At 44.3% G+C, this 19,629-nt stretch overlaps 1 protein-coding gene and 2 long non-coding RNA genes across 8 annotated transcripts; 2 read left to right on the top strand and 1 right to left on the bottom strand.

Annotated features, from left to right (window-relative positions):
• Positions 1 to 130: 130 nt before the first annotated feature.
• On the top strand, positions 131 to 6,057 carry LOC130512964 (uncharacterized). Of its 2 annotated transcripts, XR_008946564.1 has the most exons (3): positions 244 to 600; positions 5,144 to 5,434; positions 5,543 to 6,057. It is a non-coding gene; the product is annotated as an uncharacterized LOC130512964 (long non-coding RNA). The 2 variants fall into 2 exon arrangements; XR_008946565.1 differs by having other exon boundaries at positions 131 to 600; positions 5,144 to 6,057.
• LOC130512966 (uncharacterized) lies at positions 4,578 to 8,143 on the bottom strand. Its single transcript, XR_008946567.1, has 2 exons — positions 7,840 to 8,143; positions 4,578 to 7,574 (listed from the first exon to the last, which is right to left on the bottom strand). It is a non-coding gene; the product is annotated as an uncharacterized LOC130512966 (long non-coding RNA).
• crlf1a (cytokine receptor-like factor 1a) lies at positions 7,018 to 18,544 on the top strand. Of its 5 annotated transcripts, none has more exons than XM_057059529.1 (10): positions 7,018 to 7,040; positions 7,127 to 7,454; positions 10,262 to 10,540; positions 11,669 to 11,798; positions 12,517 to 12,686; positions 15,889 to 16,046; positions 16,977 to 17,051; positions 17,140 to 17,233; positions 17,620 to 17,786; positions 17,903 to 18,544. In XM_057059529.1, the coding sequence occupies exons 2-10, from the start codon at positions 7,382 to 7,384 to the stop codon at positions 17,924 to 17,926; spliced, it is 1,170 nt and encodes a 389-aa protein (XP_056915509.1). In that variant the 5' UTR covers positions 7,018 to 7,040; positions 7,127 to 7,381; the 3' UTR covers positions 17,927 to 18,544. The 5 variants fall into 5 exon arrangements, with proteins under 5 accessions (XP_056915509.1, XP_056915508.1, XP_056915510.1 ...); XM_057059528.1 differs by having other exon boundaries at positions 17,884 to 18,544; XM_057059530.1 differs by having other exon boundaries at positions 17,620 to 17,790.
• Positions 18,545 to 19,629: the final 1,085 nt, after the last annotated feature.

The raw sequence follows: 19,629 nt of genomic DNA, 5'->3' as shown, positions 1-19,629 counted from the left end.
AGCAAAAATCACGTGCAGAACCCGGATTAAAGTTTCATTTCCCTCCCTGGAGTCTGCGCACAAATGAGGAACTGATCTCAACCATTTGCAGTCCAGCTGGCTCAAACGGCTCATAAATAACTTTCATTCCTCAAGAAAAAGCGACCTTATGGCCGCCGGGGAGACATGAACAGCTTGACTGTCACGGTGATCTCCCAGAAGGGCGCGTCCACTTTAGTGCGTAAAGACTCAGGAGGGTGACAGTTGGACAGCAACGGGTTCACTCACCTAAACAATCAGCTGTTTTTACTCCATAACAACTAAAGAAAAAGCAACTGCCGGTGCTTCGTTCCGATTACGCACGACTGCGTCCGACCGCAGCTCTGTTTCCACCCTGGCGACCGGTTCGGTGGCGGCTCCTTCCTCTTCGCGTCAAATGACAACCAAAAATTGTAGCTCTGTCGAGAGTTGCTGCCGCAGACGCGCGTCTAAGAGCCGAGTGGAAGGAGGGGGGAGAGAAAGGGGGAGGAGGGCAGGAAAGGGTGCATCAACGTGACTCTGCAGTCCGCTCCAGGAGCCGCATGCGGCGGCCAGCAGCCATGTCCGGAGACGCGGCAACAAGTGAGCAGCAACATTCCTCAAAGTGAAAGTGTCTAGTGACTAGAGGAGGAGGAGCAGGAGAGGGGAGGAGGAGGAAGATGAGGTTCCAAATGAAATTAGGATGATGCATCGGATTAATTACTGTTCAATTTGAGTTATATGTGAGTCTAAAGGGCAGAAAACAGGCCTCTTTCCCAGTAGACCCTGAAATATGGTGACCCTGGTGATAGAGGTGTCACAAAGTAAAAATAGAGGTAGAAGGAAAGGTTAAGGTAAACAGACACATTTTTAAAAAATCTTTTCCAGTTGATTGGTCTCTGGAAAGTAGCCAAGTTGTTGCTAACAACTGAGAAACCATGAGCCAACATGGAAACAGGTTTGTAGCTGCAGGCCTAGGGTGAGGACCGACTTGTTTTGGCTTTAGCAACTTGTAAAAATGCTCCAGACTGTGACGCCTTTCTCTGAATTATATAACATCTAAACTGAACTATTCTGGTTATCTGACAGGACATGCTATCAGTCTCCCTGACCCAGAAGAGTTGACCCGTGAATGACCAATATGCTATCGAGTTAGCCAAAAAAAAGAAAGAAGAGCAAAACATGTACTGGGTTCACATTTGTGATCCCCCCTCCCTCAACTATTCTCAGGAGACTCTATGATTTATTTGTTTGTTTTAATCAGGAAACCACAGCAACTCTTGGCAGAACCACCCCTACAGTCGCCCCGTCAGTTTCTTTTTCGGTTTGAGATGCGAGATCGGGCGTCCCTCAGCAGCAGATGTGCCGAGTCACACCCTTGGCTGGCGGCCATCACAAACGTGCTCCACTCAATAATCTTGCCAGTTATTCTCTGGAACACTTGCAACGTCATTGTTGGTTGAACATTAGACTCTTCATAAACCTGGGGAGATCACGACCTTTAGATCGCTTGAGATGAGACGGCGCGGGCTAATTTGTTAGCTAACGCTAATGTAGACAGGCTGGATCCAAAGCGAGGTGAGGGTTATATAAGTGCAGCGGGCCCAGCTGCACACGTCTCCACGCCACAGCATTTGTCCCAGTGTGTCAGCCGAGGGGAAAGCGAAGGCGTTCTCAAGAGAAAACAGAAGATGTGAAAGGGAGGATAGCCCTTCTTCCCCTTCCTTCCATTATTTGTCAACACCAGGAACGATAACAGAAGGAATCTTTCAGGCCTTCCTGTTTTATGATCTGAAAACACTCCATTCCTGCGGCAGTAAAGCTGTAATCTCAAACTGAGATGACGGGAAAACCACATTAATCTCATTTACAGTTTAATGGAGTTCTGGTCCCAGTTGTTCGTTAACATTCGTGAACGATTTCTCACCTGTGGTGACTCATTTTATTGCCCATGCTCTGAAAATAAAGGTGTGGTTATGGCCTAAATGACCAAGAATCTGTTCTCGCAGGTGCTTCCTTGTACTGACGTTAGTCGGTACGTATTCCCTCGTACCGACTAGCGTCACCCTAATGGGGACCGCGGCAAGCACAGGCAGGAATACTCCCTGGAGAAAACCCGTCCCCATCCACCAGCATGGCGTGACCCCGGGGACGGCGCCTTCTTCTCACACCCGTACTGGTTTTCTCCCAGTGCTCTGGTTCTTCCTGGAGCCAAAAATAGCATCCCAGTGCATTGCAAACTTGGGTTATGTTCCTGAGGGGCCATAACTGGAATTAAATATTAAAAACAAGTTTAAGAATAGACATCATAATATATATATATTTTTATATATATTTAAATATATACATTTATTGTTCGGCATATAAACTTAAAGGCGAAACTGGCAGGTTTATGAGCAATGACGTCATCTTTGTTTAGTTTGGTTTAATTGTCTGTTGTGTTCTTAGAGTCATTTGTTTGCAGACATTTATCTCGATGAGGAAGCGATTTTAAAAGCGCCAGAGCGCTGTGACGCAGCAGATATTCGCCATATTTCTGCTCTCGTCACCGTCCTCTCCTTCCCGTCTTTACCCGTCCAAACGTCGCTACATCGCCCAAACTTTGCTCTGCTTGGGAGGAAACGCGACTGCTGCGTGTGTGACACGGAAAATCGTAGATTTATGACCTTTAAACCTCCTCGATTTTTATTTTTTTGTGTCTGCGTGTTTGCGTTAAAGGAAGTTATTTTTGTCGCGAGCGGGTTTCTAGTGTCTTGTGTCGGTGTCGCCACCTGTTGGTCGAACCTCGTCATTACATCACAAGAGGACAACATCCAGTAAAAATGTCAGGAGAAAATCTTGATTAGTTCAAAAAAATATATAGGTTTAGATATTAGTTTAGGTGGTTAAAAGTTTAGTTAATAGTTTAACAATCAGTGACTTTTGATATGAAACATCTTTGAGGTGGTTTCATTTTGTAATACATCATTCTGTTCTGTGAGCGTGTGCATCAGCTTCAATTCCTGGTAAATTTAAAAATATACTTTATTTATTGTTTTAAAGTCATTGAAGCGAGTTTGGGCTGGAAGGCAAGCTTCAATTTTCTGGATAGCTGATTAGTGTTCAATTAAATCAAAGTGACAGAAAAGTACTAGATAGTTGAGGTGCTTCAATTAAGAGTTTTGTTTTTATGGCAATTGAAAATGCAGGTAAAATAAAACAAGATTCCCTCATATTGTGATATATAGCAAAATTCTTGATGATACGTTCTTTACATTCTTTTGCCTGTAATTGGATGTTCTTTTGCACTAAAAGGTAATGATTTGCACAGTTCTTTAGTGTTTTTATAATCCCAAAAATCGTATTTTCTGAAAGTCAGCCAGACACTGTCTGACCTTCAAATCTAACTCCACAGAAAGGTTCAGAACGGCATCATTTAATGTGCTACGCTATAAACGGATGCAAAAAGATGCGAGTGAGCAATAACATTAGTGATCATGGTAAACAGAGGATCACTCAGAGAAGTCTGCCGACGTCTCGGTGATGCCCATCACCAGCAACACATTGGATCCAGATGGTTGGAGGGAGGCAAACGGGAGAGAGTTGATGTACATCTGTCATGCATTATTGTGCCGAATGCCAGCGCTGCTATCCTGGCTTCAGAAACTATGTTAGGAAGGGGGGTTGCAGGGTCCTCCTAAAATCACAATCCCATCCCTCTTCTGACTGCCACTCCTTTATAGTCAGTATTATAAACACACACACACACACACACACACACACACACACACACACACACTGTCCTCAAATGAATTCCTAAGGAAGGAGTCAGCCATCTTCATTCCTCTGGACACAACTTTTGCTTAACAAGGTACTGATGGTCCTGACCTCCTCTTCAAACAAACCCTTCCCTCCAATCAGGGAGGGCTGAGCAGAGGCCTGTGGGTATTAGAGAGGAAACCTCTTGATTCTCCTTGATTACCCCCCACCCCCCCTGGACGCCCCCTGTCCTGTCCCCCTCCAAATATCTGTCTCCAAGTCTCTAACTCAATCTCCGTCCATCCGCTCGCTTCCTCCTCTGTCTCATCTATATTAGCGTTATTGAGTTTTGAGAGCCAGAATATGGATATGACCAAAAAAAAAAAAACTTTTGAGAAGAATATAAAGATACCATCTCTTTTTAAAACTGTTTCCCAATTTTAAATGCTTTTTGTCTTATATCTTTACACATTTACTGTTTCCATGTGTCCACTTGAACAAATTTGGCTGTCAGACATTGATTGAATTATAGATTTATTCCTAAATATAACAAAACAAAAACCCACTTTAATTTAGAATTAGTTTACAGTACACTAAGGTTGTCCTTGGCCTAACAGTTCATTGCTAACTTCCTTATACTATGTAACATGTGCCAAATATTTACCATTTAGCAAAAATTCTTTATTAAATCTATAATGTTGCAGCTACAGCTGCGCTATCAGAAACTGTTCATTAAGACTGTACATTTCTTTTTAAAATCCAAAAAGTGAAACACCTGTTTTAAATGGACCTCTGCATCTCAGTTGGACATTGTGTCGTCAAAAAGACACAATTTCAGCATCAACATGTCAACACTGATGCTTCGTTTATTACATATTAGTTTTGTTTTTAGCATGCTATGCTAACGAGTAACTGCGCTCGATGGGGAAAAAGTGTCCTAAAAGCGCAACAGACTCGATCCACCAGGTGGCACCAGAGCTGAAGTCAGGGGAATCTGAAGACACGGGGACATTTCATCTGGGAACCATGAACGTCTGTACGAGATTTCATGGTGATTTTGAGATATTTCGGTCTGGACCAAACTGGTGAGGTCACTCGACTTAATCCAGAACTGGGCTGCTAGCACGGCCAGAATGCATCACTAGGATTCTTGGGTTCTCCCCCGTGGGGCAGAGGGAACTGTCCCACCACGCCGGGCCTGTTTTCTCATCTCGTTCCAGCCAGTTTTGAAGTATCCTCAAATGGCGCCGTGGCCGATGGCTCCGCCCGATCCGCTCTTTGGATCGTCCACGGCGGTTGTCTTTGGCTCCTCGCTTCAGATTAAAAACATTCTGCCTGGAAGACAGGCGGGCGTCTGAAAGATTGCATGTGGCAGCATGAAATATGTGACAACATTTTCCTCACGCAGGATGAAGCTGGGGGGGACTGGTCACCGTTAATCATCTCTCCGTTAAAGGCTACCTTCAATGGACGTCCGGAAAGTGACACAGCGGAAATGCGGAATCCCTTTCAACGGTTCCTGAAAGGGAATGACTTGAATGGGAACAAGCGACCCCTCTGAGCGGGGAGAATGGGCGACATTGTGGATCCAAAGGTCAGCTGTCAGGCTTTCGGATGACTCAACGCCGGTCCAACCAGACGAAGACCGGGACTAAACCGCTGTACTGGGGGGTCACCATTAGTCACAGCCGCCATTTAGGTGATGAGCACGAGGAGAGTTTCTGTTCTCCAGACACGCTCTGGGATCCAAATGTGGATTTCTCAATCCCACCGTGACCTTGTGTGATTACATTTCCTCTCCCCACAGGGTCCCCGCGCTTGGGGCCCGTCTCCGGCATCTGCGGTGGCAAACTGGAGTTGCGTCAGAGGACTCCCACGGAGATGTTTCCGCTCAGCCGATGCTAAAAACGAGGCTCAAGGAAGGGGGAAAGGGCGGCCGCGGGCAAGCGAGCTGCGTCTCCTGTAGGTTCATGCTTCAGTGGACGCTTGACGTTGGTGGAATTTCATGAGTCACGTTTAAAAAAGAAAACAAAAGAAGCTTCACATGTGATTTTACCACCCTTCCCACAAGAGTTCCCCGTGTTGTGATGAGTGAGTCAGCCGGCTGGAGGCAAAAAAAAGACTGTAGTTACGTTACCCATCATTTTGGTTTCTGTTGACATCTTTTTCCCGAAATTATTGTAATTCTTGGGGTTCTTTTTTAAGAAGAAACCTTCCTTTGGGTGAAAGGTCTTGGGTTTTTTTTTCCTTCTTTGTTTACGTGCAGGATGGAGGGTATCCTGACCGAAAAGGTCCTTTTAAATAAACACAGAATAAATGTGAGGGTTTTCCTGGGATTTATCATCTTGACTCATGCTGAGTCATTGTGTGTTTAGCAATAATGACTAAGCAAAGCTATATCGTCGCTTGTGTTTGGATGTAAGGCGTTTTTAACTGTTTCACGTAGATCCTGTGGGGATAAACAACAAGTTACCTATTTAGTTTAAGCAACACTATGACATTAACCTAAAATTTTAAACTTTAAAAAACATTGTATAAAAGATAAATGGCAGCTAGCGTCATGAAGGTTATGTTGTTATATTGTGTTATAACTAGGGACACTAGCTGGTCAACTGTATCAAATCATTATTATTTTGACAGGGATAACAACACATAGTTGAGGAGAAGATTTTGCCTCTGTTCCTGACATATGACCCACAAGAGTTATTAGAGTATATATATATAACAAAACCTAATAAGGAACCAAGTTTACCAAGAGTATAACCTGAGTTTAGCAACTTTAGGTTGGGACTTTAGGTTGAACCTGAGTTATCAACAGATTTTGTACTATATTTTGAAATAAAATTTAAATAGTATAGGTAAACCTAGTAATAGGTTTTTTGTATTCAGAATCCAAGACTATATTTTGGATATCAGCGTGGAGCTAGCGTGTTTGTAGCGAAGAGACATGAATGTGAACTTTTCCTCTTATTTTTCCTCTTCGTCTGCCATATTTACCGCTTCAAACTGGCCTTCTCACGCTAATCTCTAAATATATCTCCTCTGGCCGCAGAAATTGGAATCTCTCATCTATATTCTCACCGCTGGGTGCCGCCAAATCCCACACGCTGGACATTATGATTCTCAGAAACGGTGGTTTTAAGAACAACCCGTTGGATAAACATCAGAAACGACTATAAAACATGGCAGATAATAACAAAAGGAAAAATAACCCCGCAGCAGCGGGACGACCAAACCAAAGAATGTGCGAGATCCAGGTCCCGACTGTGATTCCCATCACTGGAGGGGAGAGGTCGACGAAAAAAGTAAGTGAAAGGACGGAAGGGGGGGGACTGGGTAGAGACAGAGGAGGGGCTTAAAAAGTATGAACTTGTGTATGATTATGCTGCAGGAAGCATTAAGAAAGGAAAAGAAGTGCAAAGAGGACGCGACTCGCTCCCTCGCTTGGCCGAGTGCTTGCTGTGACTTTGGGAACGCGGCTCCCACTTTCTCCGTCCCTCCTCGCTGCGGGCTCCAGCCGGAACTGGGGCTGTTTTTCCTTCTTTCCCCTGCGCGTAATTTCTCTCCAAGATCGACCTTAAAAAGAAAAAAAGAGGCGACACCACCACAACACGAGGAACCCGGACAGAAAACTTCCGAGGGGAACATGGAGCTCGTCTCGGATCTCTGCCTGCTCCTCGTCATCCTGCACGCTCCGGCCGTGCTCGCCCTGTCCACACGTAAGTTGCGCGCCGTTGCGCCGAGGTGGCAGCCCGGTCGCGGTTCGGCGCGGGTTCTGGCTGCGATGCGGGGTCCGCAGACCTGCTTTAGCCAGGTGTCACGCTGTCCTGCTGTTCCAGCTGTGGGTTCCAATGGCAAAACATCTGTAAATTGGGATTTCAACCGCGGTGCACGAGAGCGCGTGTGCTTGAATTAAACGTGATATTGAACCGGGCTGATTTTAGTCAACATTAGCAAAGAAACAAAACTTGAGTGTAAATAAGTCAGATAAAACGATGATACTTAACAAAAATGCGCGTAAAATATATTACAGCTGCTGTCATATGAGCAGTTTTGTAAATCACATTCCAAGTATGTGCTGTTTGAGTGTGTCCATGATGTCACCTTCATGTTGATATCTCGGGCTGAATGTTGTCAGAGTGGGTCAGAATCCAGCAGAACTCTGCAGGTTCTTTCCCAGTAACCCCCCCTCAGGGACACAGGTCGCCTTCCGTTACTGATGTCCTCCTGCTGGATGCAGCAGTTGTATCCCCAACTGAGGGAGAACTCGGCCCCCCGGGAGGCTGAATTTCAACAAGTCGGGCCATAATTCCTTTCACACATGCGGGGTGAAGCAGGGAGAGGTGTGTGTTGGGGAGGGGGGGCGCTCAGCAGACCGCAACCGAGCGCTGACATCATTTGTTCGGGTTTTGGAGAATGTGAACCGGCAGCTTAATGCACAGTAACGTAAATAAATCAGATCTGCGACGGCTTCTTTCGTTAAGTGGCTGGATTCGTTTTTATGGTGAGCTTGCTGCTGGAGGAGCCTTCTGTTATTCTTCCAGCCTGAGCGACAGCTAATAAAATAAAGAACATTTATTTGGGAGACAATAGGACTGGGACACTTCCTTTATGACGGGACCTAATAGGTTGTTACTGTTTTATTCCCTGTGATGATGGAGAGGCCTCCATTTATCCATCTCCCACAAGTGAATTTTCTCGCTAGCGTAGAGACGGGTTTATCCGTGGCCCGCGCTAGAGGCTTTTTCAGCTCCGAATATTTCGCTCCGTTTCCGATACAGCAGCTCCAACAGTTGCACAACTGTCAGGAGCCCCTGAAAACGTCCTGTGTGTGCGCCTGCCGCGCGCTTTTGCAGGGCCATCGCCCTGTAGAACAGGGCTCCGGGACAGACAGAGGTGTCGTTTTCTCCGCTTCATCCATCCCGGTCAAGGCCGAACAGCGGGCTGCCTCAGCCTCTCCAAACAAATAACACTTTATGAGCCATTTCCTGCCGCAAGAGCGTCGGGCAGAGACAATAAACAGTAGTAATCGGGTCCATCGCCGTTGGGTTTGAACTAAGGTGGAGGAGCTGACTCAAGGGCACTGACCCGGCCTCAGAGCCTCGAGTACATAAACACTAATTGTTATTCAGCTGGACCAGCACATTATTGGCTAATCACTACCCCCCACCTTCACGTCTGTATCTGGTGACAAAGTCAACCACCGAAAATTCTCAGTTCTGTCTGGACTTGGAATTGATATCGATGAGAAGTTGTAGCTGATTTAACCTCCTCCAAGGGAGCCACGAAGAACAGCAGGTTAGCCGCAGTTAGCAGGCGTCTTGGCTGAGACGTTGTATCACCTGCTTGTTTTCTGGCCACCATATCACAATTAAAGGGCTCACTTACATAAAGAACATGAGAAAAAAAGTCAACCACAAGAACCATCACACTCCACAGCAACTATTAACTGTTAGTGAATCGATCTTTATTAGCCTAAAATTCAGAGGAAATGACTCAAACCAGTCTGAACAATATGGTTTTAGTTTTTGGGATCTGCATCGTCTTAGGTTTGGATGATGTTACGTTGTCTCGACAACACGAGTATTGTGAAATTCCCTAAAATTATCTTCATTTTCTCCCTGTTCTAACTCCTCTTCTGCCACTAGAGTTTAAAAAAATCATGTGATTAATAATTACAAAGTGAATAAAGTGTAAGTGTTTAAGTGTAATTAAGAAAATGTTAACAAAATAATAGACAATGAGTTTAGAAGATAAAAGGAATTTGTAATTTATCAAAATCTATAAATAAATAAAAAAATGTAAATCCAAAACCTCTTAAAAAAAACTTGATATTCATTAAAATAGCTTTTCTTTTCAGGCAGTTCCAACAGGAGTGAAGCACCTCAGTCGCCCCCTTGTGGCTGATTGCAGTAAAGGACAAGCTCTTCCCACCCTGTTGGAGGCAACACAATCTGCTAAAGTTTTCTCAGTGGAATTAATTATGTTATAAATTGTGGAGCACATTAAACACTGTAATTGACATTTAAATCTATAGCTGCCTTCTGGCGCAGACTATTTAAAAGCATTTTAGGACAAAACAGCAGAGAAAATTTAGAAGGTTTTGACAAAAATCTTGCAAAGCCAGACAGTGAATCAAACTATAGGCCTTTAACTCTCCACAATGCTGTGTTTAAACTGGATCCATCCTCAATACTGACTAAGTTCTGAACTGAATCTAGTTTCACTTGAAGCTTTCCGGAAAATCATTTCAACAACGTCTGCGTTTTTACATTTTTTTAATTATTTGAGTTTATAATTTTATGTTGTTACTATTTAAATTTTTTTTGACCAAATTGTAATTAAAAAAACTCATTTTAATGTTTGTTATTGTTATTTGTTTTTCCTTGGCCAGGTCAACCTTGCAAAAGAGGGTCTTGATCTCACTGTTTTCTTTAATGTGGTTAAATAAAGGTTAATAATAATAATGACGATGACATCACTGTCAATGGACCGACCTCATCCATCTGCCCCTTTCTTACTCCAGACGTAGCTGTAATCTACCCCCAGGACCCCGTCCTGCACATGGGCTCCAACCTGACGGCCAGCTGCTGGATCCACTCTGACCTGGGCGTCCACGCCAGCTCTCTGTTCTGGACGCTGAACGGTCAACCGCTGCCAGGTTCTCTGTACCGAGTGCTGAGCCCGACCAACCTCAGTGTGACGCTGGCGGGACTCAACGCCTCCAGGCAGACGTCTGGCGACAACCTGGTTTGCCACAACCACAAGGGCCACATCCTGGCGGGGTCCTGCCTCTACGTTGGAAGTAGGTTCAGATCCTTGCACGTATTCCTGCACTACTTTTTTGAAGGTTGTATTTTATGTTTAGTGCTGCGAAATGCTGTGCATGTGCGGTCCATGCTCCGCACTATCACTCATAGACCGCAGGTCAGAGGACACGTCATGCTTCATATTTTAACTGGCTGTTCTTGTCAAGGTGGAGCTCTTTTCTTAACCTTTAAAATAACCCCATTTTATCTTTGGAAAATCTGATTTATTTTTTTATGTGTCCATTCATTTTTCCAGTGTTGCTATTCATAAATCTAATTAATACTGACATGGACAATAAAATATTTCTTCAATTTTGGATACTACTACTGTTTTCACAATTGTAGTAAAGTAAAGTAGTAATAAGAATAACTTCCATGAATGAATTTAATATAGTGATTGTTAATCTGAAGTTTGAGCAGCCTCATATTTGCAGGTCAGAATGCCGGAAATAGCTGATAGTGAATAATGATGAAAATTAGATGGATTAAGGTGGATTAAAATGTTTATTGCGGATGTGTAAAATTAAATGAAATATTAACACACACACACACACACACTTGTACTGCTACCTTTGCGAGGACTTTCATAGACACATCTCCTTTTCCAGGCCCCAACCCCAACAACCAGAACTACATGCCTAAGTCAAACCCTGACCTAAACCAATTTTAACTGTACCAAGTTTTAACCTTTGAAGCTCTTTGAAGTTGTGAAGACCAGACAGAAGGTCCCAATTTCCAAGAAATGTCCTCATTTTACAGTTGAAATTTGTCTTGAGGTCCTCACCTCGTAGTAAGAACAAGCGCTCGCACACACACACACATATGGGTGATTGTCTCTGTGCCACATTGGTGTTGAAAGCACCCAGTGTTCTTAGACATGAGGAATGTTGGCCAGAATCCATAGCTTGTCCCAATCAGAGCCCCCAGCCCCTCACTCGCTCCCTTGCGCGCGCACACACACACACACACACACACACACACACACACACACACACTATTAAGAAAAGAACACCAATTTCAGAGGAACATCATCAGCAGGTGAATTACCCCACATTTTCTGCTTTCACTGTATTTTTCTTCACCTGTCCATCCACCGTCACTCCTCCCTTTCCCGTCTGTTCCAGTGCCTCCCGAGAAGCCAGTCAACCTGACCTGCTGGTCCAGAAACACCAAAGACCTGACCTGCAGCTGGGCCCCAGGAGGGAGAGGAGAGACGCACATCAGCACGCAGTACGCACTCAAGTACAAACTCAGGTAGACTCACACTGTTACAACAATGTCTTTAACAATATAAGATATATATATATTTTTAAAAAGAATCCTCTCTTCTCTTTGCTCAACAGACAATTGTAGCAAGTGACAGATTTGGATCTTAGCCGCAAAATGGCAGATAAGATTTGTTGCATCCTTGCTGTGTTTTAGAGTGCCGTTTGTTAACTTTTGTCATAAAACTCAGAAACTAAATTGTGACCAAATGTCAATTTCTTCAACCTGTAGGCCTAAAAGTGCAGTTTGTTAAAGTGGGCCTTCTGCTAGTTGTAAATTAAAGCATATAAATAGTAGTAAAACCATATTTATCATCTGGAAGCAGTTTTGAATACTGCAGAAAATGCTACACAATGACTATGCTAGCCCTGGAGCTCAAATATAACCACCAAATGCAGTTGATGATTGATTTATTTCAACAATACGCACAGAGATGTATATGGATTACTTTACAAGCTTTTAAATAAAAGAACCAAAAGATGGTTCAGATGTCTTTAACTTGAAACACCTCTGAAAAAAGAAAATAAAGAAAATACAATACACCTGAAAGCAGAATGAAAGACCTCAAGCTGGTAAAAAAAAGGCAGAAGTCTTTTGGAAAAGCTCAGTTCTTCAACTATAGAGTTTCAGTGTTGAAGGAAAAGTTAAAGGGAAAGTTTAATGAAGTGTTCACAGGTAAAATGAGTTTTTTTAAATCTGTTTTTAGGTGGTATGGGAAAGAGAAGGAGTGTGAGGATTACACCCACGTGCAGCCGTACTCCTGCAGCATCACCCGAGACCTCCACCTCTTCACCCCTTACGAGATCTGGGTGGAGGCGTCCAACCAGCTGGGTCGGGCCACCTCTGACGTCATCACACTGGACATCCTAGACGTGGGTGAGTGTGAGGAGACTTGACCTCTGACCGTTGTGTCCGCTGCTTCTGTAGATCTTAGATCCCAGTGTGCATCAGCCCTCTGGTCACTTGCAGTGGATGAAAAATAGTGATCCTACCTGTTAACATATTCTCATTTTATATCCGTTAAAAAAGCAAATGGTTGGCTGTCATAAAATGATTAATGTTTTCAATCATTTTCTGACATAAAGGATATATCTACAAATACAAGGCTAGCTAACTAGCTTGCTAAAATTAAAAATGATACTGTCAGGGATTTAAATTCCAGTAGTTCTTGATAGTAAGATGTTTGATTTCAGGAGTCATGAGAATAATCAAATCATTAAAATAAATGTATAGCTTTAGGACGGCTAAATTGAGCCTTTAGTTGGAAAAAACAAACTGAAAGTCTCCATGATTTGAACAGCTCGACTCCTGTTTGGTTACGATATTGTTATTGATGTTACTTATCCTCAAACCTGAAGGTTGGAGAAAAACACAACCATATATGGTTTTAGTTGCCCAGGCTAGCTCGGCTAATTTAAGGTGTTCCCTTTTAAAGCCGTGTTACATGTCTACTCACACAGATTAGCGGTTTTAGCAAAGGAAGCGTGCAACAAGACCACATTCTTGTCTGCGCTCATTATCCCCTAAAAGAAGTCGCGCATCCATTCAGGCACCTGGGTGGGTGGAGGTGTTGAAAACACCCTCTCCTTTGATGAGCTCATCTTCTCTTTCCTAGCTAACCCTCTTTTATAGCACTGGAATGTTCTCTGCTTAACCTAATCCTGTCTCCGGGCCGGCTGGAGACCCTCCGGGGGGGAAGAGGGGGGGACTGAGAGGAGTTTGGGGCTTTAAAGGCTTTGAGACACGGACCTGGAATAATAAAACCTGATTAGCTTGAAGCTCTTCACCTGGTTGCTGGGAAATGTAAATGAGAGAACAGTGTATAGAGTTTCAGGGTTGAGTACGTCAGTGTCGAGGAAGCACACATCCATCGGAGCGAAATGTTCACTTAAACACACACACGTGTTTACACAACCCGAGGGCAGGGCTGGTCCCCATAAGAGTGTAGAAACTGAGTCAGGTAAAGCGTAGGTGGTTTCTGGACCTGAACTTTTTTTTCTCTGGCCACTCTTCCCAATTTTCCACAGCCACAACAGGTCGTGAAACATGGAGGCCACGCCCACGAGGAGCTGCCATGAGTCAGGCTCGTGTCTAATCGGCTATCAGGGCGAGGCAGAAACACCTACACTTTTCTTTGCATTCCTCGTTCATGGGGAGCCCTGAAAAACGAGAGACTTGAGCAAACTTGTAGAGCAGTGTGGGGGATGGGCTACGTGATGACCTCTGTCAACCATGATTCATGTGTAACCTGTCATCACCTAATGATCCTAATCAATTAGAACCTTTTTGGTAATAAGGAAATGTTCCCTAAGGACCCCCTCAACTAAAGCAGTTAAACAATATTGACAATTGCTTATTCTTTCTAATCTTATGAGGACTTTTTCCATTCATATTATATATATATATATATTAAATAACGAGGCTGAGATTCGATAACATTTCCTAGTAAAACTCAAACATTTGTGATTTACCACATATTCATTCTTAATTAATTCCCCAATTAATGCTGGAACTGGAATTTAATTTTGAAGCTATACATTTATTCCATGAAACGTATCTTCCATCAGTGCGTTAAGATTTTTATAAAGATTTCTCATATATAATCCTTCACTTCTGTGTTAAAATACACCTTTTATCCCCCAAAGATGGAACTCTGTGTCCCACAGTCGGACAGCTTCCAAACTGCTCCCAGGGTTTTCCTCCCTGCCAGTTTACTGACACTCGGGGACGTTATGATGAGAACTCCGAGTAAAAAAAAAAGGGTAAAACCCAAAGCTAAGTTAAAATAATGTTCCGTCACCGTGTGTTTGTTTGTCAGGATGATAATTGCTGTCAGATGAAACTTGCTCACACGTCAGTCGAAGTTGGAGACCAGAAACCTCTGCCAGAGCTGAAAAATACTTAAATATGGAGTTAGACGTTGAGAGCAGCAGAACGCCGCCAGCGATGTGTTTTTGGCTAAAAATGATAATCTGGGCCATCTGTCTACCAGAAGTGAATCGTTAACTTTGCAGGTTGCTCGTTAATTGCCATAATAAATTACAGTATTAGCTAATTTCTGTGCCTCTCGTGAAGTCATTGTTTGTACATTTTTGACATTTTGCTCTGATTATTACATTAGAGTCGTACAAACAAGTCGCCGAATTCTTGGAATGAATCAAAATCACGCAGGATTTCAGCAGCACCGACGCTCGGGCTGAGGACATTTCTCTGCAAAAATACGTAAACGTTAAAAATAATAATAAGGACTCCGAATCAGTGATTGTCGGGAAAGAGGAGAGAATGTGGATGGTTCCGCTCAGCCTTTTATCGGATCGGTTTTCCAGCCAGCAACAGTCTCTTTTCCAGCAGCTGCTTTTAATGATAAAATCTGCTCGGCATCAAACGGAGCGAAGACCCAAAACAGAGCTAAAAGAGTCACTGTTGGATGGAGGCACGACTTTAGATAAACACTACCCTCACATTTAAGTTAGAAAATGTTTGCTAACATGGTTGCACTCAACGACGTTAGCGTCCAAGCAGCAGAAGAAAAGGTCCCTCTGCCTTCAGAGTTAACAACATCAGGATGTGACCGATGTCATTTCCGTTTCTCTCTATAAATATTTCAGGTTTTTTTTTTCTTTATGGCTTTACCCTTTGGATTCTGAAACAGCTAGCATAAAATTACAAATTTCACATAAACTGAAAGAAAAAAAGGATTTTTTAAATTTAAAGACACTCCGTATTTACTTTTCCCACTCAAATTAACTCAGGAAAATTAGCTCAAAAGTATTAGTTAATTATGCAGGAGTCAATGGAGTACCTCAGGGTTCTGGGCTCGGGTTATACTTCTTTTCAACTATTTTTAATAATTATCACCTAAATGTATTTCATTTTCAGCAGTGATTAGCTTTTAAATTTGTAATATTTGGACCACATATTATTTACACCCCATGTCCTAGATGTGCTACAGAAATGATTTATTTTTAATACTGAAAAAAATCTAAAGGAAAGTTACATTTGTGGCATTAAGACGTGCACTGTGATGGTATTGCTTGGATTGATTTTCAGACCTGTTCAACTGTCTTTCCTCCCCCAGTGACCACGGACCCTCCGTCAGGTGTGATCGTCGGCCGCGTGGGCCAGCTGGAAGACCAGCTGAGTGTTCGCTGGGAGGCTCCGCCCGCCCTCAAAGACTTCCTGTTTCAGGCCAAATACCAGATCCGTTACAGGCTGGAAGACAGCCAGGACTGGAAGGTAAAGAACCAGCGGACATGTTAGAAGGACGTAAATCTGCTCTCGCTGTCTTGTCCGCGCAAACAGATGCGCCACTTCAGCGTTGCCGCAGCTGTTTCTCATCCTCACGCCGTAATCACCTGTAATCTCGTCTGATTGAGGCCTCCACTGCCAGGAGGAGAAGTCGGCGTTTGATCAGGAGACAGAAAGACCCTGGCTGGAGCCTCTGTGTATACCTCGGCTCAGAGTTTTAATGAATGAAAAATACAGCGTGGAAGCTCGGTCCATGCAGATGGCTCTTCTGAGGATTCTTTTCCAAGTCCTCTGGGTACAAAGGAGGATTCGGTGGTAATTAAGGGGGAGTTACACACATGTAATACAAGCAAGTCTTCGCTCGCAAAGTGGAAAAAGAAAAGAAAAGGGAGTGGAGAGAGGCGGCAGGGAGATTAGGCCGCTCCAGAGGAGGAGAGAGTAAATCAGAGAGGCTTTAAAAGGCTCAGCGGTGAAAACAAACTGCACTCCTCTCTGAACTGGCCTTAATCATGAGGTCATGCTGGAGAACAGAAGGACACATTTCAGCTGTTAATGTCTTCAATATGGCCGTAAAGATGCTTCGGCGTCCTCATGTCACTTCATTAGCCCGCTGAAACCTTTCGTTCCCATGTTCTGTGGGTGGCTGCTTGTCTTTACATCCGTGCATTTCCCAGCGTGCGCAGGTCTGCGGCCGCTAACAAAGAGCAGGTTTCGCCCGGCAGGTACGATTACGCGAAAACATTTCAATAAACACGCTGATCAGCGGCCACTAAACAGCGCTGAAGGCATGGATGTTTAGGTCTTGCGTGGTTCCCGCCCTGTGCCTCGCACATCTTGTGTTTACCTTGGTGCCCGCCGGTGTTTAACAGTGAGGTCGGACCTCCAGCTCGGCTCATCTGTGTTTGTGTTTTCATGCAGGTGATGGACGACGTTGGCAATCAGACGTCTTGTAGGCTGGCAGGGCTGCGACCTGGAACCGTGTACTTTGTCCAGGTACGACCCGGGTACGGCAGTGCCAGCGCGCGTGAGCCTCCGCTTTAGAATCTGTTCTCCAGGATCAATGACGAGGTTGCTTCCACAGGTCCGCTGTAACCCTGTGGGCATCTACGGCTCTCGGAAAGCCGGGATCTGGAGCGAGTGGAGCCACCCGACCGCTGCATCCACACCCCACAGTGGTGAGCAGGCACTCAGACACTCTCACCCCAGGCCCAGAACGCTGTCACGACTCAGCAATAACTGCTGTGGAGTCGAATGAAGTGGGATTAATAAGACTCGAGGCCCAGCGCCCGGCGTTTTCTGGTATCCAAGAATCCTTTGATGGATTTTCTTCTCTAGGTTCTGCACTAATTCAGACTTTTCAGTCAGGGATGAACGATCGTAGCTTGGAGGTCAAAGGTCACCCCGCCGACTTGTTGCTGTGACTCAATATTCCCAAATGAAAAGCTCAGGCATTGAAGGTTTCTTGTTTCACGTTTAGCCTCAGGGATGAACGGAGGTTTGGGTACTAAAAGGTTAAGGGTCAATGCGACGACTCTAGTGTCACGCTCACGTCTCTCCTCAGAGCGACTGATGACGGGCTCCTGCGACTCCAAGTCCACCTTGCGCAGGGAGCTGAAGCAGTTCTTCAACTGGGTGCGCAAACTCCCGTACGGCTGCAGCAACATGTCCATGAAGCTGTACGACCAGTGGAGGGTGCTGATGCAGGATTCCCACAAAGCTCGCAACCAGGTAGGTAAGCATCCACCAAGCCGGCACATTGAGAACAAAAACTCGCAGTACGGACTCGTAATAAACGCCCTTTTTTTTTTTTTTTCGCTCTGAACAGATTTTGTTTTTTGATTTAGGTTCTCCCAGGGGATAAGTCCTAGCGCACGCTGCCTTTTCAGACGCCAGCATCAGAGAGGTTGCTCTCTTATCTTTCTGAACAACTGTGGCCATGTGACGATATCAGAAAACTGGGATTTTCTTCACGTATTTATCATTTCTGGTCCACACGTCTGGAAAGGTGGAACCAACTTGGACTGGGATGCCGGACTCCCTGGGACCGCCGTGCAGGCAGCTCTGCCTGGTCCCTGGACGTAGCCCCAATAAGACCTGCTCCAAATTTGCACACGAGTTCATCAAAACAACCTGAAATCAAACGTCTTGGCGAGTCACTCCTGTGGATCCGAAGCTCCACCTAGTGGCCACTCACCACCCCGATGCTGCCCGACAGGTGGGGATTTAGAGCTCCATCTTACAGATCCAGTGGGTAAAGTGCCAAACTGGTTTCCCCCCAGAGTTTCTAGAGCGGCAGCATGTGACTGAGGACGCCACGGCGTTCGTGTACGATGTTCACTGCCTTTATTTTTGTATTATTTGTACCAGCATATTTAATACTGTATAAAGTTATGTTTTATTTCTTAAGTTATGTTTAGTTAGTGGAGTAATAACAATGACTGAAGTTGTTTATTAACCTCTAATGGTGTATAAAAATGTTGATGACACGGCCTGTGCCAGTTTTTGCCTCCACTTAACGGTAGAATATCTGAATATGACAAAGCAAACCCAGGGCTGTAAACCAACAAGTGGAAGACTCGGACGCGCTCGCCGTAGCTGGGAGGAACGAAAACTGGACTGCAGCGCTCGAGGACTGGGTTCCGGACTGAAAAACTGCATAAAAATGAACCTGAACTCAACTTTTGGAGAAAAAGATGGCATCGTGGGTGTTCCTTGCATAACCTGGGTTTACAAGGGGGGCGCTAAGACAGGTGGTTTCCTTCACGCGGAGTCTTATTTCAGAGCCCCTGACCACTCAGAAACACTGGTGCTTAATATTTAACCAGGATGGGGTTTAACTGGGCCGTGGCCCTGATCTGAGATCTCTGGTCCAGGGAGGGAATAAGCAGAAAGTTGGAGTGAGAGCACAGGAAACGCAGACTTTTAGTTTTCTCTCCAAGTCAAAGTCTCGTTTGTCTCCCTTGAGAGAAATTTGTCTCCCTGACAGAAGGGTCTGCTGCACCGACAGCACAGCCAACAGTCCTCACACATTTGAGTTAACGCAGATGCAGTGCGAATATCGTGGATATAATGCTGGATATAATGCTTAAAGAGTCCTGGAAACAAAATGAACCGGAAATATTCAGGGGAAGATTCTTGAGGTTGATAAATAATTAATCAACATTAATCATTTTAAGGGTTGAGGGCAAAAATAGAGTTGTGCCTTAAGTTTAGCTACTTTGACTGATCCAAACCCTTAAAAAATAAAAGAAGAAAAGAAAAAAAATACACACAGAGCTTATTTTGGGAAAAACATGCAGAAAACTCGTTAAATTCACCTCTTTAATGTTGCCTGTTCAATATAGTCTGGATGAAAATCCTGAACCTTGAATGAGAACTTCCCAGAAAAGCTATTAACAGGAAGAAACCTTGAGCAGGACCAGACTTGTGATAGAGACCATCAAGCTGACAGTTGTCAAGAAAACAAGAAGAAGCAACTAAAATGTATTCAAATGTAGAAGAAATGGATGTTTTGATCACTATTATTGTTACTCCATATAAAGTGTACATTGAACCCCACCTAGGTCAAATA

This window comes from Takifugu flavidus, chromosome 16 (assembly GCF_003711565.1).
Source record: "Takifugu flavidus isolate HTHZ2018 chromosome 16, ASM371156v2, whole genome shotgun sequence".
NCBI lineage: Eukaryota > Metazoa > Chordata > Actinopteri > Tetraodontiformes > Tetraodontidae > Takifugu > Takifugu flavidus.
This window is presented reverse-complemented; position numbering and strand designations above follow the sequence as displayed.